Source organism: Colletotrichum siamense, assembly GCF_013390195.1.
Source record: "Colletotrichum siamense strain Cg363 chromosome Unknown KSG_Cg363_contig01, whole genome shotgun sequence".
NCBI lineage: Eukaryota > Fungi > Ascomycota > Sordariomycetes > Glomerellales > Glomerellaceae > Colletotrichum > Colletotrichum siamense.
Window position 1 is genome coordinate 3,300,342 of NW_023501014.1, and position 27,440 is coordinate 3,327,781.

General features: G+C 54.5%; 8 protein-coding genes across 8 annotated transcripts; 3 read left to right on the forward strand and 5 right to left on the reverse strand.

The window, feature by feature from the left end:
• Positions 1-27: 27 nt before the first annotated feature.
• On the reverse strand, positions 28-2,169 carry CGCS363_v000860 (uncharacterized protein; the record flags this gene model as incomplete). Its single annotated transcript, XM_036632709.1, has 1 exon — positions 28-2,169. The coding sequence occupies one exon, from the start codon at positions 2,167-2,169 to the stop codon at positions 28-30; it is 2,142 nt and encodes a 713-aa protein (XP_036502690.1).
• A 4,484-nt stretch (positions 2,170-6,653) lies between these two features.
• On the forward strand, positions 6,654-8,240 carry PDI-1 (Protein disulfide-isomerase; the record flags this gene model as incomplete). The annotated part of the gene is made up of 2 exons (XM_036632710.1): positions 6,654-6,783; positions 6,844-8,240. 2 exons carry the CDS (start codon positions 6,654-6,656, stop codon positions 8,238-8,240), a joined length of 1,527 nt encoding a protein of 508 aa, XP_036502691.1.
• Positions 8,241-9,368: 1,128 nt separating this feature from the next.
• Positions 9,369-11,391, forward strand: CGCS363_v000862 (putative transcriptional regulatory protein; the record flags this gene model as incomplete). Its single annotated transcript, XM_036632711.1, has 5 exons — positions 9,369-9,642; positions 9,709-10,001; positions 10,053-10,490; positions 10,545-10,795; positions 10,866-11,391. The coding sequence occupies 5 exons, from the start codon at positions 9,369-9,371 to the stop codon at positions 11,389-11,391; spliced, it is 1,782 nt and encodes a 593-aa protein (XP_036502692.1).
• A 549-nt stretch (positions 11,392-11,940) lies between these two features.
• Positions 11,941-13,758, reverse strand: sol5-6 (Bifunctional solanapyrone synthase; the record flags this gene model as incomplete). Its single annotated transcript, XM_036632712.1, has 5 exons — positions 11,941-12,212; positions 12,268-12,470; positions 12,530-13,049; positions 13,162-13,496; positions 13,574-13,758. The coding sequence occupies 5 exons, from the start codon at positions 13,756-13,758 to the stop codon at positions 11,941-11,943; spliced, it is 1,515 nt and encodes a 504-aa protein (XP_036502693.1).
• Positions 13,759-17,343: 3,585 nt separating this feature from the next.
• On the reverse strand, positions 17,344-18,483 carry CGCS363_v000864 (uncharacterized protein; the record flags this gene model as incomplete). Its single annotated transcript, XM_036632713.1, has 1 exon — positions 17,344-18,483. One exon carries the CDS (start codon positions 18,481-18,483, stop codon positions 17,344-17,346), a length of 1,140 nt encoding a protein of 379 aa, XP_036502694.1.
• A 1,192-nt stretch (positions 18,484-19,675) lies between these two features.
• On the reverse strand, positions 19,676-22,497 carry QNS1 (Glutamine-dependent NAD(+) synthetase; the record flags this gene model as incomplete). The annotated part of the gene is made up of 10 exons (XM_036632714.1): positions 19,676-19,815; positions 19,885-19,932; positions 19,993-20,236; positions 20,334-20,461; positions 20,578-20,591; positions 20,646-21,144; positions 21,192-21,264; positions 21,312-22,214; positions 22,311-22,388; positions 22,444-22,497. 10 exons carry the CDS (start codon positions 22,495-22,497, stop codon positions 19,676-19,678), a joined length of 2,181 nt encoding a protein of 726 aa, XP_036502695.1.
• Positions 22,498-23,429: 932 nt separating this feature from the next.
• PEX10 (Peroxisome biogenesis factor 10) lies at positions 23,430-24,578 on the forward strand (the record flags this gene model as incomplete). Its single annotated transcript, XM_036632715.1, has 1 exon — positions 23,430-24,578. One exon carries the CDS (start codon positions 23,430-23,432, stop codon positions 24,576-24,578), a length of 1,149 nt encoding a protein of 382 aa, XP_036502696.1.
• An 826-nt stretch (positions 24,579-25,404) lies between these two features.
• On the reverse strand, positions 25,405-26,668 carry CGCS363_v000867 (uncharacterized protein; the record flags this gene model as incomplete). The annotated part of the gene is made up of 2 exons (XM_036632716.1): positions 25,405-26,547; positions 26,630-26,668. 2 exons carry the CDS (start codon positions 26,666-26,668, stop codon positions 25,405-25,407), a joined length of 1,182 nt encoding a protein of 393 aa, XP_036502697.1.
• Between the last annotated feature and the right edge of the window lie 772 nt (positions 26,669-27,440).

Below are 27,440 nucleotides of genomic sequence, written 5' to 3' on the forward strand. Positions count from 1 at the left end.
CTGCCATTGCATAAGTGATATTGGTTCTCACCGCCTCCTGATGACGATGTGGACAGCTCGTCTGAACCACCCTTTCATTTTGTTGCCCACTTTCTTGGACTGGCCAGGCGCTGATACACCCCGTTGAACTTGCAATCGAATGGTGGCGTCAGAATCCGTTGAACCAATGTTCCTGCCCCTCAAGTTGAGACGTGATCTGGCCATGCGAACCTTCAGGTGCGAAAGCTTCTTGCGAATAATCTTTGGGCGAATGAAGCTCAGGTCAGAGCTGGAGCTGCGTGTATCGCTCAAATCGTAACCCTCGATCGAGCTGCTTGGCCTCAGGTTCTCGTCGACCGGGTGAGCCAGAGGTATGTAACGCTCATGTAAGTATCCATCACTAGAGTTGGTATCTGCAGGAGAGTAAGGCGGACGGTTTACTCTTCTGGCGCCTCGCCCGTTGGGCGTGACAAGGCGAAACTGTCTCCCCTTACGCTGGTATACTCGGCCATCCCGAGGTTTTCTGTACTGTACCTGAGCCTGGATGCCTTCCGACGGGTCCTCCACCACGTCGCTGAGAGGCCTCTCTTTGGAGAAGCTCAGGTATCGTCTGACAGTGCCGCTTGGATTCTCTTCCACAAACATGCCCAGTGGATCACGCGATGTCCTCAGTCGAACACTTTGTGTCGGTCCTCGTAGTCCGGCTGTGCACCCGACATCCACGAAATTTTGCTCAGAGGGTACACAAGAAACAGGCACCTCTCTGATCATGTTGACTTCGTTCGAGATTGACTTGTTACTCAAGACTGATTTCTGATCTGTAGATCGGTCCAAAGGCTCTGTCTCAACCTTGATGCTCGCCCTGAAAGACTCATGATCCTCGACGGTTGACTTGAGAGTAATCCTAGGACTTGATCCAGGAGTCGGAAGAATTTCAAGCTTGAAAGGGGTGAACTCAACCGGGAAGCTTATGTCGTCTGTAGACTTGATTGACGCTTGTGGTGACATGTATGGCGACTCGTTGGGGATAGAAGGCAACGCCTTCATGAGCTGGGGGATACTATTTCTGACTCTGAGCTGGCGAGCTGGAGAAATGGGTTCGGGGCAGATGATGGTTGCATTCGCACTTTTGATTGATTTTGGCGTTTCGGATCGAAGGCTGTTTGTGCCAATGCACGCAACCGCTTGATTCCTCCGATGACCTCTGAAGAAGGGCTTCAAAGTCTTGGTCTTGCTGTTGGCGTCAATTTGATCAGTACTCTGCTGGTTTGCACTGATGGTTCCTTCTGCATTCGCCTTGGGTTCATCAGAATACTCTGAATCGCCGTAGTTAGCATCGTCAATCATTCCCGAGCGCCCTGTTTCTTTCCTCAGGAAAGGGGACTTGGCAATGCGCTCAAAAGATGAAACCAGTGCCGCCAAGTCAGAAAGGCCAGGGTCAACAGAGTGTCGAACACTCTGTCGGAGCAACGCCGCGAGCCCACCTTGAGACGATGATTGTCGCGATGTCGACATGACGGCTGCTGGAGCGCTTGGAGACTTACGTAGCTTGCCTTGACCTGATAATCTTTTGGCGACATTGTCTTCGGGAGGAATACTGTCGACACGATCCCTTGTCGTTGGAACATCTGCACGTGTCTGGTCCCTTTCATCAGCACTCAGACTCTTCCACGCCCCATCGATGATTCTGTAATCATGGGCATCATCTTCGAGTCCATGCCTTGCTGAATCGCGCGCACGCTCGCTTTGGCTAGCATTCGAATCATCTGCGAAAAGGGACATCATGTTGAAATATCCTTTTCCAAGGTCAGCGTCATTCGGATGGGAAACTGAGCTGCCATCCTTTTCGAAAGAGAAAGGGGCCAGAGAGGGAGAAATATCCTTGGGGTCAGCGTCGCCCTGGGCTGCACCTCGACCGTCATCTCCAGACGAATCGCTTGAATCCTTCACGGAAAAGTCTACCACCGCGTCGAGACGGGCCTTGTTCTCGTCGCGGAGTACCAAAGCTTTGACAAAACTCGAAGCATGCTTGGGTATGGGTGCTAACGGAGTGTTGGCCTCGGTGGAAGGAGCAGCATCAGCCGTTTCTGGAGTCTCAAACCCTTCGGTGTAGTCATAATAGAATGAACCCGCCGGACGGAGTGTGTGAATGTGAGCCGACCCTGAGTTTGGCGTCTGCTTGCAGTACATGTCGATAACTGACGTCAGGCTCGATGACCGCAAGCTTTGGTCTGTGAAGTTTTGCCGCCGGATGGTGCCTGATCGTTCACTGCTCCATTGGCTGCTCAAGAGTGCCCTATGACTTTGACTGCGGCCATCTGGGCAGGGCGGTGCCATTTTAGAGTTGCCATACGGCAAAGACGGCATCGAATGATTTACATCGGAGCGCAACGAAAGAGAAGGTGCAAGACGCGTTTTAGGGTAAGTTGGCATGTACGATCCGTGGACAGTCCTCTGAAGTTGGTCAGCATGACTGGTGGCACCAGTGCTGTCGTTCAAACTTACAAACGAAGTTCGATCAAGTCCGACCATCCTACTGTAGTCGACACGCCCGTTCTCGGTTACAGCAGGCGAAGACGGCCTCACGCCAGGGCGCTTCAATCTCGTTGGGTAGGGAAAAGGAGAGCGTGGACGTTGCAGGTTGCCGCTGCCCGGGGGACTTTGCAAAGTCCGTGATGATACCTTGCGTGACAACTGTCGAGGAGCCGTTGTAGTAAGAGAGTACGAGCGCCGAAATTGGTTAACTCTGAGAGACCGCGGGCCGAAACCAGATGATGGATTGCTCTCGGAGCCATACATTGAGATGATCTCTGAGTTGGTATCTCGATCAGAACCGTACCTCCTACGGCTGATCCTACTCTCGGTCCTGATGCTGCTGAGCGACTCTGACCTGAAGATGGAGCTAGCGTCAATGCTTGGTCTAGACCTGGCGCAGTGATGGATGGTGGCTGCCGGAGCAATTGGTTTGATGGTGAATATGCCGATGTCTCCCGTTTCGGTGGTGGTCTTGAGCATGCTTTCGAGGGGACCTGGGGATGGCAGTAGGCCTGCACTCTCAGTGACACTTCTCAGAGGTCGATGAGGCAGCGAGTGACCGGCGGGAGGCCGAGAATGAGACCGGTAATTGCTGCGCAGCGAGCCATGGCTGGCGGAGCGTTGGACATAGTTCCCTTCCATAGGAGTTGGAATTGGTATTAGATCGGACAGAAACAAATGGCAATATGGGTATGATTGATGGGCAACAGAGGGAGGTGAGGCACAGCGGAGACACCGCAACGGTCGATATGAAGCTATTTCGAACGTCGTCGGATTGTCAAGACATCCCCATGCGTGTTGGATGTTGCTGGGAAAAGCAGTCTGATATTTGCCAATGTCTACGGAGATTATTGTCCGGCAAACACCAGCTGAAGCCGTCCGTGGAAAGAATGGTCCGTCAGAAGCAGCTTCCTACGAATTGCTATATTTGAACGTGCTTTCTCGCAAGGTCTGACCAGAAGAAGGCACGATGTGCTCATGTTGGAAGGCACCTAGCTTCAAGCCTTGCGTCATTCTTGCGAGCCTGCTCTCCTAGACAAGTCCTGTCTGCCACGTGCCCAGCTCTTTTCATCTCATCAAAAAAAAACTAAAAAAACTCTCTCTTCATGAGTGGCAGTCACCCTGTTAACATCTGTAAACCAGAAGGCAGGCGTGGCTCGTGGTGCAGCTGCCGGAGGGTGCAGTGGCTATCCGGGGGTTCATAAAATCAAAGTATTAACCCGATGATACATTTTTCGACGATATTCGTTGCACTGAAGGGGCACCAGACATGGCAGCGTCAGGAGAGACGTTCATGATGTAAAGTATCGCAAGATTTCAGACGACGGTGCTGTGGCCTCATCTCAGATGGGACGGTCTACAGCGGTACAACGGGGCAGCAAAAGAGAGGCAAACTGCCTGATTGGATGCATACCGCAGGCAATTGCCTACTCTGGCCAAAACTAAGGTGCCGTCAGCGTCGCTGCATGGGATGCGGATCTGCCCGCCAAAATAGTTGCAGCTTAGAGACAACTGTCCTTTCGCAACTCCTTCTGACAAACGACTCAGTGACACTATTTGGAACCACAAGGGCAATTTCGGGAGATTGAATGTGATACCAGCAACGTCTAGCTCTGACAGGCATGCTCTGTGCAGATGATATACATAGCACAGGATCCGAGACGGAAGTTGAAAGCTTCCAGACCCTACAGGTAATCGGATTCTTCGGGTCGGAGGGAACAAAGTTTAGAGGGTTTGGGGCGACACGGAGCACCTTAGCCGCTGCGCCGTTCTGGTTACCGCGTAAGGCCACAAACGGAGTGAGGACACAGTTCCACTTTGCAGGCAGCTAGCAACCAGCACCCAGCGTTGGTTCCTGAATATGATCTTTTGGCTGCTATTGATGGGGCCGAGATGGCAAACGAGCCCTTTGTCTGTTTGGCGCAAGAGCACCTTGAGCACTCCGTATTGGACGTGTGTGTGATCAGTGATCGCGGAGGGGAGGGTGCCTTGCATCGGTCCGCAGCTAATCTTGGAATAATATTCCGTACAGCACCACTCGACCACACACCTGCCCAAGAAACGGGCGGTGGGCGCAGCTCCGGCGATGGCAAAAGTCCACAAGTGAGATTGCAGAATGCAGAACATTACATGCGGGCATCGCGAACGCGAACGAGGCAAGGCCGGTCGGTGACTTTCCCTCTGTCGCGGGACCCTTGCCCCATCATGAGGTGAGTGAGGCTGGGAGGTTTTACCACGGTATCCAGTACAGGGTCGCGCAGCCCGTTGGGTGGCTGGAGCTTCGCAAAGTGCATGCAGCAGGCAGTTTGACAGTAGCCTGGAGCTGGACGTCGACGAGGGCCACCTCCACCTCTTGTGCCAGGGTCCCATCGGACAGTGAGCGAAGCGCCAAAAAAGATGCTACCGACAGAGACCAGATCTGGTTAGTGATCAGCCTCCACGGTAGCATTGCCGCTGGATCGCGAACCGGCAGGGCAGCTTGGCGGGTGGTGGGGACAGGATCCTAAGGCGAGAGAATGGGTCCATGGGTACACCTTGTGGTGGCAGGATGGAACCGTGAAGGAAGCACGGAGCGGCGACCGCAGACCTTTGCAGCCGGTGAGAACATGGAACTGTGTCCTCACCTCAGGAAGCGAAAACCTTACCCCCAAGAGCCTCTGGGCAGGTCAGCCATTGTTGGCCACATCTGGATATGGATGACCAATTCAGTTACCACCAGGCGCGGAACGCGAAAAGGCGCAGACAGAGGAGAAAGCATGAGACCAATTATTGATATCAGAATGGCCGCCACCCACCGTTGACAAAGCACGCGCGCGTTGGACCACGGTTGGCCTGGGCTGGGGGCAGAAAGACATGGAAAAGATGGGACGGGCTGAGGGGAAGCTGTGCCATCCAACGATGATTGTCTCAGAGGACCGCCCAGACGCAAGTCGGAATGTGCAGAATAGGGGTGCAACTACCAACAGTCAATGGCATGGCAATCGCAATGGCCGCCCGCATAGTACAGGTTCGAGCGTTTGCCTCTGGGTCAAGCAAGCAATCATTTTGACTCGACTTGAATATGATTGGCAATCAATTTGAACTTGGACTTCTCCCCACCGACACCTCGTAAGGCAGACGGACCGGAGACAGACAAGGCGAGCAAGGGACAGGCACGGAAGACTGAAAATGATAATATGCCGAGCTTACCTGGTTCAGCAACGGCCGTGGTCTTGGTCTTCACAGCCCAGGCCAGGCACTCGCCTCCAACGCAGCTACCTTAGGCAGGTGTCCAGCCGTAGCCTGTTTGAAGCATTGGGTAGGTTGGATCTTTCCTTCCTCACCTTGCCGTGTACGTTACGCCTGGGTCAGAGTGGTTGATTGCATTATCAATTCACCGTAAGTTGCTTCCAGGCGGCCGAACGGTGGGGGAGTACCTGCCTTACCTGAACGGCGTGCAGAAAGAGGAAGGGAGTGGAGGGGTGAGTGGCCGATTTGCCCCTCACGACGGAGGGAGAAGCACCACGAGAGCACGGGCTGCCTGTGGATTGGGGTAAGTAGCTGCCCGCCCCCAATTTGTATCTCAACGCAAAAATGACTCGTGTCGGTACTTCCGGATACATGCGCCCACCGCCAGAGGGGTGTCAAGTCAAGGTGTCCCCCAATCCGCTAACCCACACAGACAACCGCCGCCGCCTTAGTGAACGCATGAGCTGACGGCGGTTCCTGGAAAAAGGGACACCTGTTCTCAATTGCCCTTTGGAAATCCATGGTCCGAAATCTTGACCAGAAAACCTCCAGCTGGCTCTTCCCTCCACTTCCTACTTAAGACAGAACCTCTTCCCATTCACACCCTTCTGGAGCCCGACTTGTTCGCCTCCCTCTCAAGCGTGAATTTTTCCTTCCTCACTGTTCATTTTCTTCAGGTCAAGAAAGGTAAGCAGCTCTCCCAATCCCATCTCACTCTCCATATCGAGCTCGACGTTTGAAGCTCCCCACTACCTCCACCTTCACCAAACGGTCGCAAAGGACAGCTATCGTGAAAGCTGCCGCCGACCGCCTTCTCCCTTCCGCCACGCCACACAAAATCTTCACCAGCGACCTTTTGAGCTTCGTCATTCCACTTTACGGAATACTAACAATCCTGCTTCAGGGTCAAAATGTTTTGCAAGCGTGTTGCCTTCGGCCTCTTGGCCGCCGCCGCCGCGGTTTCCGCCAGCGATGTCACCCAGTTGAAGAAGGATGACTTCAACGACTTCATCAAGACCAACGACCTGGTTCTTGCTGAGTGTGAGTAACCCGCGATCCAAAACGCTTGCGATCCAGCACGAACTGACTCTCATCTTTCAGTCTTCGCTCCCTGGTGCGGTCACTGCAAGGCCCTCGCCCCCGAGTACGAGGAGGCTGCCACCTCCCTCAAGGAGAAGAACATCAAGCTCGTCAAGGTCGACTGCACTGAGGAGGCCGACCTCTGCCAGGAGTACGGCGTTGAGGGCTACCCCACCCTCAAGGTCTTCCGTGGCCCCGAGAGCATCTCTCCCTACTCCGGCCAGCGCAAGGCTGCTGCCATTACCTCCTACATGGTCAAGCAGTCCCTGCCTGCCGTCTCCATCCTGACCAAGGACACCCTCGACGAGTTCAAGACCGCCGACAAGGTTGTCCTCGTCGCCTACATCGACGCCTCCGACAAGGCCTCCAACGAGACCTTCACCAAGGTCGCTGAGAAGCACCGTGACACCTACCTCTTCGGTGGCGTCAACGACGCTGCTGTTGCCGAGGCTGAGGGCGTCAAGGCCCCCGCCATTGTCCTCTACAAGTCTTTCGACGAGGGCAAGGCTACCTTCACTGAGAAGTTCGACGCCGAGGCCATTGAGAGCTTCGCCCAGACCGCCGCCACTCCCCTCATCGGCGAGGTCGGCCCTGAGACCTACTCCGGCTACATGTCCGCCGGCATCCCCCTCGCCTACATCTTCGCCGAGACCCCCGAGGAGCGTGAGGAGCTTGGCAAGGAGCTGAAGCCCATCGCCGAGAAGTACCGCGGCAAGATCAACTTCGCCACCATTGACGCTAAGGCTTTCGGTGCCCACGCCGGCAACCTGAACCTCAAGACCGACAAGTTCCCCTCTTTCGCCATCCAGGAGACCGTCAAGAACCAGAAGTTCCCCTTCGACCAGGACAAGAAGATCACCCACGACGACATCGCCAAGTTCGTCGAGGAGTTCTCCAGCGGCAAGGTCGAGCCCAGCATCAAGTCTGAGCCCGTCCCTGAGTCCCAGGACGGCCCCGTCACCATTGTTGTCGCCAAGAACTACGAGGATGTTGTCCTTGATGACAAGAAGGATGTCCTGATCGAGTTCTACGCCCCCTGGTGCGGTCACTGCAAGGCTCTGGCCCCTAAGTACGACCAGCTTGGTGAGCTCTACGCCAAGTCTGAGTACAAGGACAAGGTTGTCATCGCCAAGGTTGACGCTACCGCCAACGACGTCCCTGATGAGATCCAGGGCTTCCCCACCATCAAGCTCTACCCCGCCGGTGCCAAGAAGGACGCCGTTACCTACTCTGGCTCCCGCTCTGTTGAGGACCTCATTGAGTTCATCAAGGAGAACGGCAAGTACAAGGCCGAGGTCTCCATCAAGGAGGAGGGTGCCGAGGAGAGCCAGGCCGCCCCTGCCGCCACTGAGTCCGAGAAGGCCGAGAAGGCTAAGGAGACCAAGGAGGCTAAGGAGGACGGTCACGACGAGTTGTAAAAGGTTTTTCTGGGTTCACAATGAAATGAAACTTTGGGACATCCCTCGGGTTGGGATTTATATACCTCTTGCGCGTTAGGCCCTCCACTTTGCATTACGGTTTGCGGGTAAATTGATGTTCAGTTATGAAGAAAAAGTTTTTTAAGTGCTGTGATTAATGTTGACGCCATGCTGTGATTGCTTCTTTGTGTGACCAGACGCCATCTCACTTCTCCCATCCTGCCAGTGTCTACAAGTATGGATTCTTTGTACGTTCTTGTACCCTTGGTAGATCAAGAACTGTTCGCGCACAGATGTGTTAACCTCATTCATAAAGCTCAAGGCGCCCAAACGAAGTTGTCCGCATCAAGCGGATGTTGCTTTAGCGTACATGTATGTTGCCTTGAGTGCAGTTTGAGTATTTCCTGCCCTGGAAGACATGGCGTCCTGCTTTGACAAGGTTTTTGGTAGCTACATCCTTTCACGCGGTTAGATGACTTCGTGTGAATGAGCGCGGGATAGACTACGCAGGCCAGGGGTGGACGATGAATGAGCAGATGCTGAACATCACTCTCCTGATAATTCTGCTTGCTCAGCTGGGTGCCTGGCTTTTGCTTCGTCTTGACGCGACCCAAAAATGCCCCCGATGATGCATTTGTTCCGGTGTTGGGAGATGGCAGGACGGATGGTGGCTTTTATCGATGGTGTTTCGCATCAGTGTTGGCCTCGGAAACTATTTAAAAGGTGAGGAAGTAGTCATTTCTAATCGAAAACATAATGCCAGATATCTGATCCATTGTTGAGCAGCTCACATATCCACAGTGCTAAGCTGGCTCACAGAAATTGTGGAAATGGAAGTTACTCGTCAGCGTCGATCAGATCACCGCCCATTTCCTCTCCTGTTGTTTATGGATTATACGAATGGCATAATCAACTTGCTTATAGCATCGTGAGCGTGCTGACACGGTCGTCATTGCCTTCTCTAGCGAGAAGAAGATTGACCAAATTGACCGTCGACTAGAACAAGTCGTGGGTCTGCTACAGACACTCCCACTCAATGCGGAGCAGACTTCTCACGCATCCCTTTCATCTACAGGTGGTAGCCCGGGAACTCTTCCAGCCGACGCTGGACTTGAAGCCTCGTCGGTGATGGAGGGAGAGTCATCATTAGCTGCTCAGTTTACCTTCGCAGACGACTTTATGCAGAAGGTCGCTCGCGGAGAATCCCCATCGTGTACGAATCCTGGTGGAGAGTTGCAAGAAAACCTCAAAGTGCTCTCCCAGATTGTCTCCTCCTTCAAACGACATGCTGTTACAGACGAAATAGTGTACCCCCACGCCAGGCCCGTTCACCGGCCAAGTTTTCAAGGCAGCGAGCTGCCACCCATTCAAGAAACCGTCAAGGTTATTCGCATTGCTGAATGTGAGTTTTACCTCGAGATGCCCTATGAATTCTGATCTACGTCGAGACTTATGTTGCGTTGAATAGCCCAACGTCTCGCTGGCACCGGCTGGATATACGAGTATCTTCCACTGCACCAGTTTTCAAAAACATGCCTAGAGGTCTACTTCTCAGAGCAATATTCAGAGGCTGACTTCATCATTGTCACTGCCGGCCTCCATTCAATTTTTAAGGACTACAGCATTATCGTCTCGGAGGAGGAGAGGGAGAGAAGCCTCAAGTATTCTAATCTATGTCGCGCACACCTCGAAACGGCGCTCACTGGTCTACCGCTACACTTGCCTGCAAACTCGAAGACAATCGTCGCCCTTATATTTGGTGTAGGCCTATCTTGCATGAGCCCTAAAAGCTTTTTGTTAACCATTGCGCAGGCTTGCCACTCTATCGAGCTCTCGAAGCCGTTTTTGGCTTGGTCCCTGTCATCAAAGGCATCGGAGCTGTGCCAATCACTCGGCTATCACCGAGCTGTATCCGTTCACCATGAAAACGAAGAAGAGGCTCAGTTGAAGAGATTCCTTTTCTGGAGCACCTATTTCATTGACAAAAGCCTGTCATTACGTTTGGGCCGCGCGTCGACGATTCCGGAATGGACCATCACGACAAGCAGACCGTCCGTGAATGATCCTCATCAGCAGCCAGTGCAGGCTTACTTCGTCTTGTGGGTCGAGATGGCGCGGTGCCAGGGGAATATATACGAGTTGCTGTACAGCCCGGAGTCGGTAACCCAACCTGATGACGTGCGACAAGCTCGCGTCCAGCGTCTTGTGTCCGATCTCCAAGAGCTGGACGAAGCGACCCAGGAGACCAACGTAGGTTAAAGGCTCAACATCACGCCAGAGCTGTGTTCGCTGACGTTACCGCAGAGAAGGTGGTTACAAGAATCAAAGGACAAGTCGGGAGAAGATCTGATTGACTTTTATGCCATATCGGACGAGACGTTGCGTCTGTCGCTTCTCACTCTTGTCCATCGAGCAGCGCCGCGACAGGTTGGCACTGCCACAACATTCAGCCCGGAATGTGTCATTGCTGCGCGAGATTCTCTAGAAAGACATAGAGACTGTGTGAGCATCATCAAGAAAAGCGGCAACTCTTATTTCCCAATGTACTTCCAGTGGTGGGTCACTACCCCTTCATGTGCTTGTCCATGACCTTGTCTTCAAACATCAGAATGCTAAGCATCCCAGGTCTCTCTTATTCGCCCCGTTCGTGCCGTATATTGTCATGTTTTGTCACGTCATTGAGACGCAGGACAAAGCGGATCTTGCCCGTCTTGGAGACTTTTCCGCCTCCATCCAAATTGCTGCCCAAATTTCCGAGGCGGCGTTCAAGGCCTATCACCTGTTTCACACGCTTCACGATATTGCTGTCCGCTATCTCGAGCTCTACGCCGCACATCCTCAGAACGGCCAAGGCAAGGCTGGTCCCGAGATGGATTGGTTCTTGGAGGCCTTGGGCATCGCGCCGCCGGGGCAGGAGAATGATGGCCAATGGCATCTGGCCAGCGATGCGCCTTGGTTTGGCACTGACTTGATTGACAGTATGGGAGCTGAAGGAGCGACGGTCAATGACGCCACGCAACGGAGACCGTCCGCAACACAGCCTTTGGCCCGTGTGGGAAACGAGCTTGAGTTGGAGTCTTGGCTTCAGAATAACGAGGCTGTGATGGAATTTCTCCGAGAAACAGAGTTCAGTTTTGGAGGTGACCCTTAGAAGATTCAAATGATGGTTCTAGTTTCAAATTCCAACATACCAATATGGGCCTCTTTAATCGAGACATACATACTCACATTCATGACTGCGTAGAAGTCATGGGTCAGAAATTGTTCAGATGTCGTCTGAGAATGGCTGTTGATGTTTTATCTCTGACTGCGGAGACAACTGAGAAGATAGCTCAGTGAAGACAGACATGTACTTTTTCTCTGAGAGCGCTCTGAGTTCCAGTTGCAGGAAAAAAGTTTGGTTCTATGATGAACAGGTCTTTCACTGCGAATCATACTTGCAGTCACGAGAACACAAGATCCACTCATTGTGTCTGCACCTGCGCTCAACAGCGTCATTAGGGATCCATATACTTTGTTGTTCGATATCATCGAGATTTTGATAGTGAACAGGATCGATCCACAAGATAGGATAAGCTCTTTTCCAAATGTTAGAAAAGGGGGCCATCTTATGTGAAAATCAGATAGTATAGGTGTCTGATGGAACACGGGGAACGAAAACCCAGCTTCCACGCTGAAGGGAAGGACACCAGCCGATCACTCAGGCCCCAAGCTTATAGCCCCCAGGGCAGAGCCGCTGGAACGTCTTCTCCGCATCATACTTGTCCGACACAGCTCTCAATCTCTGATAATTGTCCTCCCCGTAGCTTCTCATGACATCGACATTTTGCGCAGCATTGTTCATCCACAAATTCGGAATTAGAGCATCTCTCTTGCGGGCCATCTCTGCGACCTTACTCATGAACTCTTCATCCATCTGCAAAGCTGTCGCATCGTCGGCAGGATTGTCCCAGTTCGATCTGAAATTGAGGGCTGGGTGCGGCCAAATAGTCAGTCTTCAAGTTTTAGTGTGAATGGATAAACTTACAATTCTGGTTGATCTCTTGCCAGCCGCCCGGGTTGCCACCCTTCCTGTTCGATTCGCAGATGGTGTAAGGAGTGATGGGATTCCAAGACATGGCGATGGTGTGTCCCTCCAATGCGGAGGATTCATAGTAGGTGAAAAGTAGGGCGGAGATCTCCTGATACAATTCCTTATCTGCCTTAATGTTGATGTTTGAACGATTGATGCTGTGACGTAGCGACTGGTTAGCACACGTTGCTTTCGAAGTCTGAACGAATTTGCTAACCGTGCTGTGTAGACACCCAAGAACTCAGGGGTGATGTTCTGCGATGCCAAAGCGGTGAGGGTTATGCGGGACATGTTTGTAGCTACCGGCTCAATGTCCAGAAGAGGCTTGATCGCGGACGGGTAGTCACCAGTGAAGTCGAGCTTGTCCGTGAACGGGATGAGATCGATAATGGCGAGGTTGATGGTAGGTATGATCATCTCCATGCAAGTGACCATGAGGTGTGGATCCTCCAGGAGAGGCCCGGTCTGCATGTCATAGAAAGCTCCAAGGGCAGCGTCCCCCTGACTCGGGTTGTATGAAAGCGGCCCGTGAAAGACACCGTTCGGAAGAGGGAAAGTGTTCATGTCAAAACGCGTGACGATGCCAAAGTTGTTAGAGCCCCCCTTGAGAGCCCACCAGAGATCCGCATTCTCTGTGGCGTTGGCGTTGACGATTTTTCCACCTGCGAGGACGACCTCAAAATTGGTTACGTCGGCGCTGGACCAACCACGGCTGCCGAGGAAGTAGGACAGACCATCTGGAAAATGTGGTCAGAGATCTTCTCCTCTTGATTCTTAAAATCTCATTCGAAGCAAGCAGACAAAACGAAAAGAGGAAGACTTCAGGCAAGGGGGCAGGGGGATACGTACTTCCAGTTAGGAGACCAGCTATGCCAACGACGGCTATCTCTCCTCCAGTGACTGCGAGGCCTTGACTCTCGAGAGTTTCATAGACTCGGCCCCAGTGGTTGCCAGGACCCAGACTGACGACTTCACCTGACGAGCTGAGTGACAAGTCATTCATCTTCTCCAAGGCAATGAGCACGCCGTCCTCAATACCAGCCATTCCAGGGTGAGTGGTGAATCCGAGACCACGAATAGCAAATTTCCTCTGGAAGAACTCCAAGATCTTCACGCAGGAGGCTACTTGCTCCGTGCTCTCCGGGGTGAAGACTGCGGATGCGTTCAGGCGCGGCCGGGAACCACTGTTGAAAGTCAGCAAGGCAATGGGAGATGTTTGGAGACCGAGTGATGGTAATTATAATGACCGCGTGAGACTAACAAATACTTGTTGATCCAGGAAGAGTAACCGGCAGTCTCAGGCAAAAAGACGTTCGCCGGGTACAAGGCACTCAGCAGCTCTTCCGCGTAATTCTGGCTTGCCTGGGCACGCTGATGGATCTCTGATATCTGATCTTGCATCAGCCCCAGGATGAGCATGAAGTTCGTGACCTTCTCTTTGTCCATGTTTACTGCAATTTAGAGTTCAGAACGGGAACACTTGAGGTGAAGGATTGAGTGATACGTTGCAATTGGCAGGTGAGTTGACAGCGGCAAAACCAAGTCGTGTAGCCAGGCAGACGAGAAAAGATGGAAACTTAATATTATCAACAAGCGGCTTATATGTATTCAACTTAGCGACTGTTTATTGATCTCGACAAAGTATGTCTGATGCTTTCTTCCGCTCCGGGGTTCCGTGAAATCCGGGCCCCGAGTCTTGCACCGTGCTTCGGGCCCGGGCGCTCGGTTAACCGGGGGCGCCGCCGTGGGGCCGGACGGTTAATCATGAGTCACTCGGCGAGTCCTGTCAAAAAGATTTCCACTCTATGACAAGTCAGGGGTACTGGTATACTTGGTGATAGTGTGAAAGAGGTAGGGGAAAAAAAAGGCCCTCACTTTCATGAATTTCTGCAAGTATGAGAAAAGAAAACTCAGTTACGCAAATATCTTTAGATTATTAATGCCCATGTGGTACGAAAATCAGCTGGACCTTCCAAAATTATTGTGAAACAGGCCAAAGATGGACAATAGCAATAATGTGAGGGTGCCAGGAGTCTCTTACATACTTTCACAAGGGTCCAATTTGGTTCATAGTAATTCAGAAGAATTATGAGAATGGACTGAAGTCTGCAAAGAGTCCTATATAAGGATCCTTCGATACAAACCGCGAGACAAAATCTGCAATGCTGACTTTAGATCGTATTTTTTTGTTTAAATATAATGACGGGACGATGGTCTGTGTGAATTTGCGTGAAAGCGTTTGCTCAAGAGTCATGGAAACCCGAAGATTGGGCTAAGCGCATAGTAGCCAGGCACTGTACCTATCTAATAGCCGCCTGTTTAGCATGACTGAGCTCTCTTACCAGAGTTGTAAGGTTGTGGGTTCGGCAAATCTGGCATCCTCAACTCCACCATCTCCGTTCCCACACATTCACACGCTGGCGTGGCCCAAATCATCCTCCCCAGAACACGGCCATCCTTCTCAAGCACGGCCATCCCGTTTTTAAGTGCCATCTGGTACTGCAGCCCAGGGATCCTCCACGCTCGCGCGAGCCGAACCTCGTTAGCGGGCGCGAAGAGTCCCGCACGGAATAGAGATGTCTTATGACAACGTGTGCAAGTCACGGATACAATCTTCGAGTGTGGCTTGTTGTGGACCGTGCCGGCATGCGCGAACATGAGTCCGAGCCGGTTCTGTACCACTCCGTCTACGATGCCAGTGAGGTGTAGAGCCTCGGCGAGCCACATGATTGCGTCTGTCCCTCCGAGGCCGAGGGTTTCCACCCGCCAGTCTGGACGCCATTCGCTGCGGGTATATTGGCTCATGAGCATACTCTCAAGGTCTCGAGCGGTGCCATGATTCTCAATGTGCTGCATGATGCTGTTCGTGTCTTCTCCGAACAATCTGGTTCCGAGGGTGGCCACGAAGTCGTTCAGGTCGGGGCCCGTCTGCGCCAAGGTCATTTCAGCGCAAGCGGCGAACTGGTCGAGCGGAGAGTACCACGACGATTCGGAAAGCATACTAACGATGCCAATAGGCTGGAGCCTGGCGCGAATAGCATCCTCGTGGGAACTGTCGATGGAAATCTCGGGTATATGGTCCGGAGGTGAGACGACCTCACCCATCCCCCACGTCCACACATCATTGTAGCACGTAAACATGTTTGCCTCTTGAGGTGGCTCGGGCATGGGGAGATTTGGCGTCATGAAAAGGGGGCTGTAGTCTCCCGCAAGGAGGCAAAGCCAAGCGACATGAAGATACCCCCGCCGGAAGTTTGGCCCCGGAGGCTCCTCGTAGTCGCTCTGTGTAATACCGCGAAGTCCATGCAAGAAGTCCATCTCGTCACGGCAGCCCCGTTTCGACAACAGGGCAAACGCCATTGCGAAATTTGTTCGATGGAGAGATCTGACTTGCTGCAACGGCCCCAGGTTCCACGGTACCAGGTTTTCCGACGTTCGCATCCCGACGCTGTCCTCCAAGCCCCATACGTCGCCACCGTGAGCCTCAACCTCCCTCCCCCAGACTTGCTGAAGTTTTCCGAGAAACGCTGGGTCAGTCCCGTCGTCGCCTTGCACAAGCTGGAAGTCGCTCGTCATCATCCGGACTGACCGGCTCCGCACGAACTCCATGGCGGTCCACATACGCGTGAACCACTTCTCGTTGCAAACTCCAGTCAGACCGCTCAGACGTTCATGAGAGGTCCTTCCACGATGTAGCTTGTCGACGACTGCCAGAGTGAGACCGTCAAAGTGGATGATGGTTGTATGGGCCTCTTCAAAGATCCTGTGAATGGTCAGGAGGATTCGACTTTTCAGCTGGTCCGTCCATTGAGGAACGCTGAAATAGTCGTGCCAGAGCTCTGAGTCTGGCGGGAACTGGGGATCTTTCTCAATGTTGGTAAAGATTCGGACCGGGTTCTCGATTGCGAGGTGCCTGACTTGTAGAGTCTGGGGTGAGAAGCGGTGTTGCTGCTGAATGGCCGAGATCTGGGGGTCCCAGACGTGAGACACCGTGATCATGGGTACACCTGCGTTCAGGAGACAGTGAAGGTGCCTATCGAACAGCAATATTTCCACTCCGAGATGTGATTCGACGACTCTGCTACATCGCTGAGATACGTCTCGGTCACTGGTGATTGCCGACACTTTGAAGGTCCGTACAAGGGCATCTTGGAGGAAAGACTCGCCACACACGAGGCATCGCAGCTTTTCCGGTTCCCCCTCGTACCAAAATGTTTGTAAGTCCGGAGCTTCACCCATGTTGCGTGCTTTGTTTCTCGTCTGCAATCCGTATTCCCGAGCGACTCTCCGCACAACTTGAGCCAAAGAAGGCTGCGACATTGTGGGCCCAATGGTGGAGGTGAGATACTGTTTCCGAAGTTAGCCCCGGACGACTATTAGAGATTTCTGTTTTCTTTAGTACAATTGGGTTAATGAGGAGTAGAACTCCAAGCCAAGAATTCAAAATACGAAACTTCCAAAGAGGGAATGGATGATGTCAGACTGCTGCTCATAATGTCTGCTTACTTGATGTTGATACGTTGATCCTACCCTCCATACCTTAGCCCCCATCTAAATGTCAACGAAGTCAGCATGGTTTCCCCTTCAATTGAGATTCCCCGAGCCCTCAGCCAGAAGCTTTCGCGATTAAACTGTAATGGCAACAGTGATATTCCTCGCACTTGGACAGAATCAAACATTTGAAGGCAAGAAAGATTACAGACACACATTCAAGGCCAGCAGTTTGTGGAAAATTCCCTAGCAGGATTTTGTATTGAAATATCTCTATACATAGGAAAAAGGAGTAAGGAAACGCTTGAAAATAACAGGGTATGGGTATCTTGATCATCATGGAGCCAAATACGTCCGCGCCGACGCATAATGGCTTTTTCAATCCTGTAAAATATGCAACCGAAAGCACGTCCGAAGCCGACGCGCGGTGGTTGATAAGTCCTCATATCTCATGCACATACGTCTGTATCACCGACGCATTCGTGCTGAGCTCCATCACCGGAGCACCCCTACACACTCACACTCACACGAAGCCCCTTTTTAAGCAGAGGTGGAGGTAGCAGCAGGGGGAGCTCCGGAGCCGCTAGGGAAACCGGTGCCGCTGGGGGCGCCGCTGGGGGCATCGCCGCCAACACCGCCGGAGCCGGAGTTCTCGACGGCGACGCCGCCGGAGGAGGTGTACTCGAAGCTGTAGCTGGTGTCGTAGCTGGCGGTGCGGTTGATGCCGATGGTGATCCAGCCGAAGATGCCCTCGGCGACGTCATCGCCGAGGTAGGCGTACTGGAAGAAGGGGTCGGAATCAGCGTTGCTGCCGAGCTCGTCGCCGACGACGTGGTCGTCGCTGTTGAGGGTGATCTCGACGGTGTTGGTGTTGTAGGGGGCGAGGGCCTCGACGGCCTCGACGAGGTCCTGGTCCCAGAAGAGCTGGCCGATGTGGGCGGCGTGGGTGGAGGAGAGGGTGTTGTTGGGCAGGACGGTGGCGTCGAGGAAGGCGACCATGTGGTGGTGGGTGGCGCGGCCGGAGTAGTGGCCCGGGAAGATGGTGGTGAACTGGACGACGCCGTCGTTGTCGGTCTTCTGGACGCCGCGGAGGGCCGTCTTGTTGAGGTTGGAGGCGTCGTCGCCGTTGCCGTTGGAGCTCTCCTGGACGCCCGAGTAGATACCCGTGGCGTTGCAGTTCCACAGGTCCCAGTAGAGGTCGGTGATGGGCTCGCAGGTCTCGACGTCGATGAACTGGCCGTCGAGGACGACGTCGACGCCGGGCTCGCCGTCGCGGAGGTCGGAGCGGATGTGCTCGCCCTTGACCCAGAAGGGGCCGATCTCGCCCTCCGGGTTGAGGATGCAGGTGTGGTTGGAGCCGAAGATGTCGGCGGACGGGGTGGACGTGTCGATGCCGACGTGGAGCGAGGTCTGGTTGTGGCCGGTGCCGGCAGAGTCGACGTCGCGCTTGGCCTTGCGGATGGCGCGGTGGTAGTCGATCGTCTGGGCGCGGCGGACCATGGCGCGGGCCTGGAGGTCGCGGTAGGCCTTGGTGTTGACGCAGTTCTCGAGGCCGCGGCGGGCGAGGCCGTGGTGCTCGTGGCGGGCGGCGAGGAGCGCCGGGTGGGACTCCTCGTGGTGGCCCGGGTGGGCGGCGCCGAGCATGACCGAAGTCAGGAGAAGGAGGACGGAGGAATGCATCTTGTTGGAAAGAGTGGTGAAGATGTTGTTTCTTGGTGTTTTTGTAAAGATTGTGAGAGAGTGATCTGTTGAATGAGAGTGTTTGCTAGGCTGAAGTCTTGTTGATCCAGGCTGGCTTGGTGATCTCTCCTTTCAAGATTCCTTTCGAGGCTGGAATCATCATCTTCTTATAAGTGATTCTTTTGGCCCTTTCCAACTTCATCATCGGAGCCTCCGCTCCCCTATCCATTCACCCCTTTCCTCCTCCATCACGAAAGGGAAAGAAAAAAACTGCAGCGCCCCTTCGCTTGACGTCTTCATCCCGCTATGCGTCACCCGTCGTCGTCACTGACTGCGTCCCTTCATGCTCTAGAATCCCAGAGGTTCATCCATTCTTTCTCGTCAAGTGGATTGCCCATCCGGACGAACGCCACATCGAGAAACAAGCAAACTCCTTCCCGTGGATCTTAAAAGTCTTGGCAGTCGAGGCTAAAGCTTTTGACATCCTATGAATATCGTCAAAAGAAGCATTCACGTCGTCAACAATGTCCCGAAAACGTCAAACGAGTCGGTTGTGGTTGGTTCGCATTTGCCCCAGATTACACTGCCACGAAGCGAATCTGGGGCAAATGCGAGCCAACCACCACGCCGCAAATTCTCATCAGATCGTGGGTTTTTTCTGGTGTTTAATATCAATCCTGGCCACCCCGCGGAATCCGTGGCATTACAGGCTTACATTGTGCGCAAGTTGATTGGTTCACGGGGAGTTTTTTTTCTGCTCATCCTTAGATCGACGTTGGATCTGAAGTCGTAAGCTTTTTTACACCCCTTACTTCCCGCGCCCTACATCCCGGTCACTTTTACATACACTACACGACAGCACACTACAGCCTCAAAACTGGGGTAAATTGACGACAAGGAATGGTTGGGTTAGGCGGAATGTGGGAGCGTAAAGTTGAGATCAACGTCGACTTAGACTAATTGCAGCCTCCCCTTACGCGCGTTCTAGAAAAAGACAATTGAAAGAAGCGAGCTCCATCACTGAGGCACTGTGCCGCGGTTCGGGGCCGAACTCTTTTCGGTATTCGGGTCTTATTAGAGTACCGATCTACTACAACCTCTACGGAGCAATCACAGAGTTGAGAGAGTTCCACTCTATGTACAGTCCGAACTTCTATGCGGGAAGTGGGACCCGCGGGCTTAGTCTATACACTTACGCCGTCGCCGCCGCCTTCTTCTTGGCCTGCCTCTTCTCAATCTTCTCCAGCTCCATGTCAATCTTCTTGAAACTCCAGCTCTTCCAGAAGGGAGGGTAGAGGAACGGGCGGAGGTCAAATCTGTTGTCGTCGGGGGCTATTTTTGGGGTTTGGGAAGTCAGCGGAAATGCTCTTGACCCGATTGGACGGTACAAAGAGGACTTACAGTAGTCGTTGCAGTGTAAGGATGGTGTGAGCGTCGTCATCTTGTGTCCTGTTCCCGTCGTCGTTAGTCACTTCTCTTGTCTTTATGAAATGTGCGGACTAGACTCACGGTTGATTGCGTAAAAGTGGAAGAACTTCTTGACCTTCTCGGCCGTCTGTCTCGGGTTGTAAAGCGGTGCCTCATCATCCGGTGCACGCTCACGGTGTTCGTCCCAGTCGTGGACGAGGCGCTGGAACATGCCGTAGGGGCCCAGCTTGTTGACCTTGCGGAGGCGGCCCATGATGGTGAGCTCCGGGTATGTCATGCCCATGTCGACCTCGTCGCTCTGGACGTACGTCTCCGAGATGGGTTCCTATGGGGGTGCGTGTGAGTGGGAACTGCTCCTCTGTACAGGTATGGGGGGAGGCAGCCTCGGTGTGAGGGAAGTGGGAGGAAAGATTGGGACTCACAAGTTCCGCAGTCGGGACCGCCGTGAGGAAGTCGTGGAGACACGGGATGCCAAAGTCCTTCTCGGCCCAGGCGATGAAGCGCTTGAGGTCGGACTTGTCGATGGACCCGATGGGGTTGATGTCGGCGCCTGTAAGGGTGTGTGTCAGTGTGTGTCCTTGTCAGGGGCGGGACCCGCGTATTCAGCAATTTGCGCGGGTTAGTGCCCAAAGCCTCCTTGAGAGGCTCAATGATGGGCGTTCTTACTGGAGCAATCATATCTATGCTAATGTCAGTACATCAACGTCAGTGCTTACGTTGTCCGAGTCGCTTACTTGGTGAAGTATCCTCTCAAAGACTCGCCGACGTTGGCACTGCCCAAAACGAGCAAGCCACCACCACCAGGGCGGCCTCTGGCTGTGGGAAGAATCTGTCCGTACTCGTACGCCGTCACCATACGAATTCTCGCCTGAAGACACTGCAGCATCAGGTTCTCCTGGACTGTGCCGCCCTCGACCTTGAACTTGGGCTCAAAGTTGTTTGTGGCCTTGAGGAGGTTCTTCTGCGCCTGGTAGATCTCGTCGATGTCGAGGTTGATGTGGTAGCTGCCAATGGCCTCGGCGAGGTCCTTTGCACGTCCGCGGGTCTCGGCAGAGCTCTGTTCCCTCATGCCCATGTAGATGGTTGAAAAGACCTGGTTGCAGAGGGCCTGTGGCGTCTTGGGGAGAACACCGTCGCCTTCGTACTTGGCGATGCGCTTTACGTCTTTGATTACCTGGGCGTTGCCCTCTTCGACAGCCTTCATCACGATGCGGCACATGGAAAATACGATTGCTACGATGGGTTAGTTGGTGTTGGAATAAGGGGCGAAGGAGACGTACTTGCGGTTGCGCAGGAGTCGATGCCACCACTGAGTGGAACGAGATATCCTGCTGTTCCAGACCGACGGAGATACTGGGAGCTGTCAGCTTCGCACAGGCAAGAGATGCTGGTGACCTTACATCCCAAAGATAGCATCCAGCACACTGCGCAATCTCCTCCTCGACAGAGTAGAACTTGGGCTTGATAGGAGGCGAAGGGCGCTTTTCGACGTCCGCATCGTCGTCCTCAGAGCTGAGCTCGAAAGAAGTCTGGATCCTCTCGTACTTGGCATCAGACCGCGCAGCCTGCAGACCGCGAGAGATCGCAGAGCGGTAGGCCCGCACCTCCTCCAAGTCCACCGTCGCAGTGATGACCTCGACATCGTTCAAGCTGAACTGCGACCCCTGCGCCACAACATCGCCGTTGACTAGAATCATGGCGGAGCCGTCGTAGTACAGCCTGTCGCCGTCGCAGCCCTGCTGGTTGGCGTACAGGTAGATGCCGCCGTTCTTGCGCGTGGCCTCCATGATGAGCTGCAGGCGGGTGTCGAGCTTCTGCAGGGTGAAGTGGGAGCCGCTGGAGTTGGTGATGATCTCGACGCCGTCGAGGGACATGGCGATGTGCGGGGCGTTGGGGGTGAAGAGCTCCTCGCAGGTCTCGGCGCCGAAGCAGGTGTCCGGGGTCGAGACGACGGCGTCGCCGAAGACGACGTGCGTGGCGCCCTGGATGTCCTGCAGGATGCGCGGCAGGTGGTACTGCTCGGTGGTGCGCGGGTGCATCCACGGGGTGAAGTGGCGCATCTCGCGGTAGTTGCCGTCGTTGGCGAGCCACATCTTGGGGCGGATCATGAGGATCTTGCCGTTGAGGCAGAGGACGCGGCAGTTGAAGCGCTGGTTGCGGTGCTGGACGGGCATGCCGATGTCGAGGAGGATGTCGTGGCAGGACTCGTCGAGCAGGATGCGGCGGAGCATCTCGAAGCAGTGCAGGTAGAGGTCCTGCTCGAGGAGGTGGTCGAGGCAGCCATAGCCGCAAATTTCGAGTTCCTGGGTTGGAATTAGTTGACTGAAAACTTCCTTCGCAAATAATTTCCGAAGACTGAAGGAGCCGGTTGGGTAAGCTGAGAGATATGAGTGACTCACAGGACCGACACGAAGTCGGGCTCCGGCGGCCTTGGCCTTTTGGATACTCTCAATAATGCGAGCAGTGTTGCCTTCCCACTAGAGTTGCAGAGTTAGCATCGTCGACAACTCGTGATGAGGGGTAGAGACTCACGTCCAGAGCCCACTGGTTGAGCGAACATGTCGCTACCGTGACGAGGTGGCCCATGTTGATGATTGTTCAAGTCTATGTTTCAATTAGTTGTCTGATATTCGAAAGTGTCTGTGGAATGACTTGCCTCAAGAGTTGCAGTCTCGTCCCGGATGCTCCTCAACATATGTTGAAGTGAGGAAGTTACGTACGCTGCCTTGAGAGCAGATGACTCATCCAAAACCAGAAAGTCGAGCGCTTCTGTGAGTTGAAGGAAAACTTGAGAGTCGGCTGCGCCGTTTAAACGGAGAGAGAAATCGGATTTGTTCTCTCAAGCTCAAACACAAAACGTTCTGAACCGGAGAGCTTGACGGAGCAGTTTCGGCATTACGGGTCAGTTGGCTTCAGAGACTCAGCGGCGCATCTTATCAAACCCCTCACCCCGGTATCGCATGTTAGTGCGTATGCGCGTTCCTCCGCCCAAACACTAACATCCTCACCCATCACCCGTATGAACTGCTGCCTCCGGCGAAGTCAGAAGGGCATGCGCGATTTTGGCAATTGCGAGCAGGAGTCATGAATCTAATTCTTCAATGACGCACATTGGACCGCGTGTTCATCCCACCGTCAAACAAACATTTCGGGTGACATTCCACGGCTTGTAAGTGGTAGTCCTGATCCCTGTCAGGATCAATCCCCGCCATCAAGGCTGCTCGGCGCCGGGCCATGCACCACACATGCTGACAATTGCCGGCCGAGCTCCAGCGAGCCCCGGCAGCTGTCGCAGCGCCTCGGCTCAATCTCCAACCACCAAAAACGGCGCTGCGCATCTCAACACCATCACGTCCACGATACTCCATCACGACCTTACTCTCAATACAATCTCCCGACGTCGCGCCATACCTCCCTACCATTTCAACTAGGTCATCGAGGACAAAAACACCACAACTTGACAAACAACAAACCCGCGCCCTGCCTCGCGCGCGCGCAATGCGCAATCACCATTCATAATGTCGTCCTCCCCCGAACAACCACAACACCCGACGCTCCCCTCCTCGCCATACCCCTACGCCTCCGCGCCCGACATCATCCGCGCCCACCAGAAAGACGCCTACTACAAAGGCCACCTCTCCAACACCCTCACCTCCCTCCACCGCCTGCTCCTCGGCGCCCGCTCCGCCCACTCCGCAACCTCCCTCCACCGCCTCCTCGCCGACACCCTCTACCTCGCCCTCACCACCCTGCCCGGCAACCGCACCCTCGGCGAAGAGTACTGCGACCTCGTCCAGCTCCACGTGCCCCCCAGCAACCCCTCCGCCGCCGAGCTGCCCGCCCTCCCCCGCCGCGCCTCCTACATCGCCACCTCCGTCCTCCTCCCCTACGCCCTCGGCCGCCTCCTCCCCTCCGTGCGCGCCCGCATCCGCACCGTCCTGCAATCCTCCCTCCCCAAGGGCCAGCACCAAACACCCGGCACGACCCGCCAAAAGCTCGCCGCCTACATCCTCGCCAACCTCCCCAGCCTCACCTCCGCCGCGCCCCTCCACGCCGCCACCCTCGCCGTCTTCTACTTCACCGGCACCTACTACGAGCTCGCCAAGCGCCTCCTCGGCTTCCGCTACGTCTTCACCCGCAAGGTCCCCGACTCCCCCGACCGCGCCGGCTACGAGGTCCTCGGCGTGCTGCTCGTCGCCCAGCTCGCCGTGCAGTCCTACCTGCACATCCGCGCCACGATCTCCGACTTCTCCACCTCCCGCGCCGCCCGCGAGCGCGCCCTGGCAGCAGGACACGTCGACGTGTCGCTCGATTCGAACGCGTACGCCGCGAACACGGCCGTGCTGCTCTCCGAGACTGGCACGCCCGGCGGGAACGGGGCCGGCGGGGCGAAGGTTGATATCGCCGCGGTGACGCACACGCCTGTGGTGGCAGCGGAAGAGGCGAGGTATGATTTGAGCGATGAGAAGGTGATGGGGTACATCGCGGGCGCGGCGCAGCGGAAGTGCACGCTGTGTCTGGAGGAGCTGAAGGACCCGTCTGCGACGCAGTGTGGGCATGTGTTTTGCTGGACGTGTATCGGGGACTGGGTGAGGGAGAAGCCTGAGTGTCCCCTCTGTAGGCGGGAGGCGATGGTGCAGCATATCCTGCCTCTGAGGCTTGCGTGATGGGAAAGGGGGTTTAATGTTTAGCTGCCCGGTGAGGCGATGCGGAGTTTACATTTGTACATTTACACTTTTATTGTTTATAAAGAGCGGAGAGCTAGGTGGGTAAGACCAGTGGTGGTATTTCATCCTGGGTGTATGCAGGACTGAAGTTTGCATGAACAATCAAAGGACATCCGAAGCCAAGAGTTTGTACGAAATGAATTATATACCACAGAATAGAGGTAAACTTATGAGATGATACAAAAGGTATTAGCACACTCCCTTCACAATTGTCAAAATCAACAAGATGCTCAGAGAAATGTAACGAGAGACAGAAAACGTGTTGGTCGACCTTCCTACTCAATACACAGAAGAGTTTGAAAAAGTGTGAAGAAACATCCCCCCTAGACACTGTGTCACTCCCGCGCTTCATATCAATGGGTCAGTTGGCTCGTCAGTTGTAAGCTTTGAAGACCAGCTTCCTGGGAGCGATGCCGACCATAGGATACAATGAACGGGGGACCAGTATCAAAAAAGAGGAGAGAGAAATAAAAGTGATACTGTTTGTCGACCAAGACAAGTGATCCGAACACCTTTCCCCCACCCCCACCCAACGGTCCGCCCTCTCTCCCCTTGAAGAGAGGGCCCGTTTGCCCATTCCAGGGCTCGATGGCTCTCTATTCCATCGTGTAGGTATCATGTGCCATTGTGCGTTCCAATAAAAACAGTGAAAAAAGACATCAAACGCTTAAACTCCGTATCCTTTATGAGTTCCCCAGCCCGGTTATCCGTTGGTTACAAAAAGGTGTTTGGGGGTTGGAGATTTAACTCAAGCAGCCAAGACTGCTCAGGCAGTGAAGAGTACAATCTCTCCACGCTCGTTGCGCCTCATGCGCAGAGAGCGCCACAGCTCCTTCTCCTCCATCAGCTTGCTGAGGCTGTCACCGGAGGAGGAGCGCTCGCGGTGGAAGCGCTTCAGGGCCTTGTTCATGCTGCAGCCGCGCTCGCTCTCGGGGCCCTTGTTGACGAGAGACAGGAAGACGTCGGCGCGGGGGCGGAAGACGACCATCTGGTTGTCGTCGCCGTCGCCATCCTTCTTGCTATCGCGGGAGCCGGGGCGGTACTCGATGAGCTTGGGGGCCTTCTCGCCGTCGCGGTGGCGGTGCGAGGAGTGCTTCTTGGAGGAGGACGAGACTTTGCGCTTCTTGGCCTTGGTCTTGCTGCTGGTGTTCATGTTGAGGAGGCCGAGGATGTTGTTGCCGATGCCTCCCTCGGAGGACTTCTTGTGCTTGGAGTGCTTCGTCTTCTTCAGCGGGCTGAGAGGGGACGGGTCGGCGTCGCCGCCGGAGAAGTCGGGCGACGGGGGGAAGACGGGACGCATCATGGTCTTGATGCCGCCGGTGAGGCCGGAGTGCTGGAGCTGGGGCGGGGCGTCGATCATCATCTGGTCAGTGTCGACGTGAAGACGCTTGCGCTTCTTGTCCTTTTTCTCGCTGCCGTCCTTCCTCCTCCTCTCGTGCTTGGGGGCGGGTGTCTCGTAAGGGTCGAGGGGAATGGAGCCGGCGCCGTATTGGACCATGGCCTGGGGGTCCTCGTCGACCATGGCGCCGTCCTCGTCCAGGAAGGTGCTCGCTTCATAGCGAACCAGTTGTGTCTCTTCGTTGACTTCCTTCTGGCCGAGCTGGAGCGTTGAGGCAGTGGGTGTTGCTGCTTCGAGGAAGTCAAAGACATTGGGGGCGGAGGGAGGTGTAGGTGCTTCGGGCAGGTTGGCCGGGGAGGCACCGTCGTCGCTGCCGCCGCCCTGGTATTCGTAGGTTTCGAAGACGTCCTCGGGGACGTCCTCAACGTATGCTACATGAGCCATGTTGTCGTCGGGAAGGGGTACGTTTTGCGGCTGGATGTTGTTTCTATTGTTCTGCTTCTTATTGTTGTTGTTGTTCTTCTCCTTGTAGAGGGCGCCTTGGTACTTTTGGGCTTCGCTCATGCAACTCTGGCGTTGGGTTAGCACATGACTACCTTAGCCTTGGAGACGGCGCCCGTTGGCGGCTCGAGGAGGAACTGGTGGGACTTACGGTATGAGAACGATATTCGGTGCCAGGGAAGTAGACCATGCAATCGATGCAAGTGTAAGTGGCGCCTCGACAACGGTTTCTGTGCGGGTCGAGCTTCTTCTTCGTCAAGACATCACCACAGTTCTGTGGTTGAGCAAAGCGACAGGTCAGTGATGTTGCGCAGGAGTTGCTAGAGCAAGATAATTGGATTCTTGGGGGATGAAGAGGGGGGTGTATGGTCGGGGAGGCGAAGGAGGGACGGGACGAGACAGTGACTATTAAAGAGCATCCAAGTGGAAGTGGAGGGGTGTTTGTTTCCGTTGCTGGAGGGGTGTGTGTCTGGTGTCTTGCTTGTGTGGAAGGTGTGTGGTGTGAGGATGTGATGTCAGGTCAAGAGGTTATAATAAGACGACATGGGGATCCTCGGGGGGGTTACCGACGGGGGTGTCGTACGGAGAAGTAAAGGGACCCTTGGGATTGAGGGGGAAGAGGACGAAGAGGAAGAAAAGAGGGCGACGGGCGGGCTTACCTCACAAGAGAAGGACACCATGATGAAGGGAGCGACGCTGTACGATGATGTGTTGTCCTTACAATGGGCTTCTATTGGGCGCGGGACGTTGGGCTGAGAACGGTTTTGACTGGGTCGCGGTATTTAACGGAAGAGAATGAAAGGCGGTTTGGGGAGGCGACGGAATGGCCGTGGTGTATCTGTCGGCAGGCGGATTTGCAGAGTGCAGATTCAGGGCGGCGCCTGACTGGCCGGGCTGGCGGGCTTGGGGGATCGTCAAGAAGTGGACTGCAATGCAAGCCGGGACGTGCCTTGTACGAGACG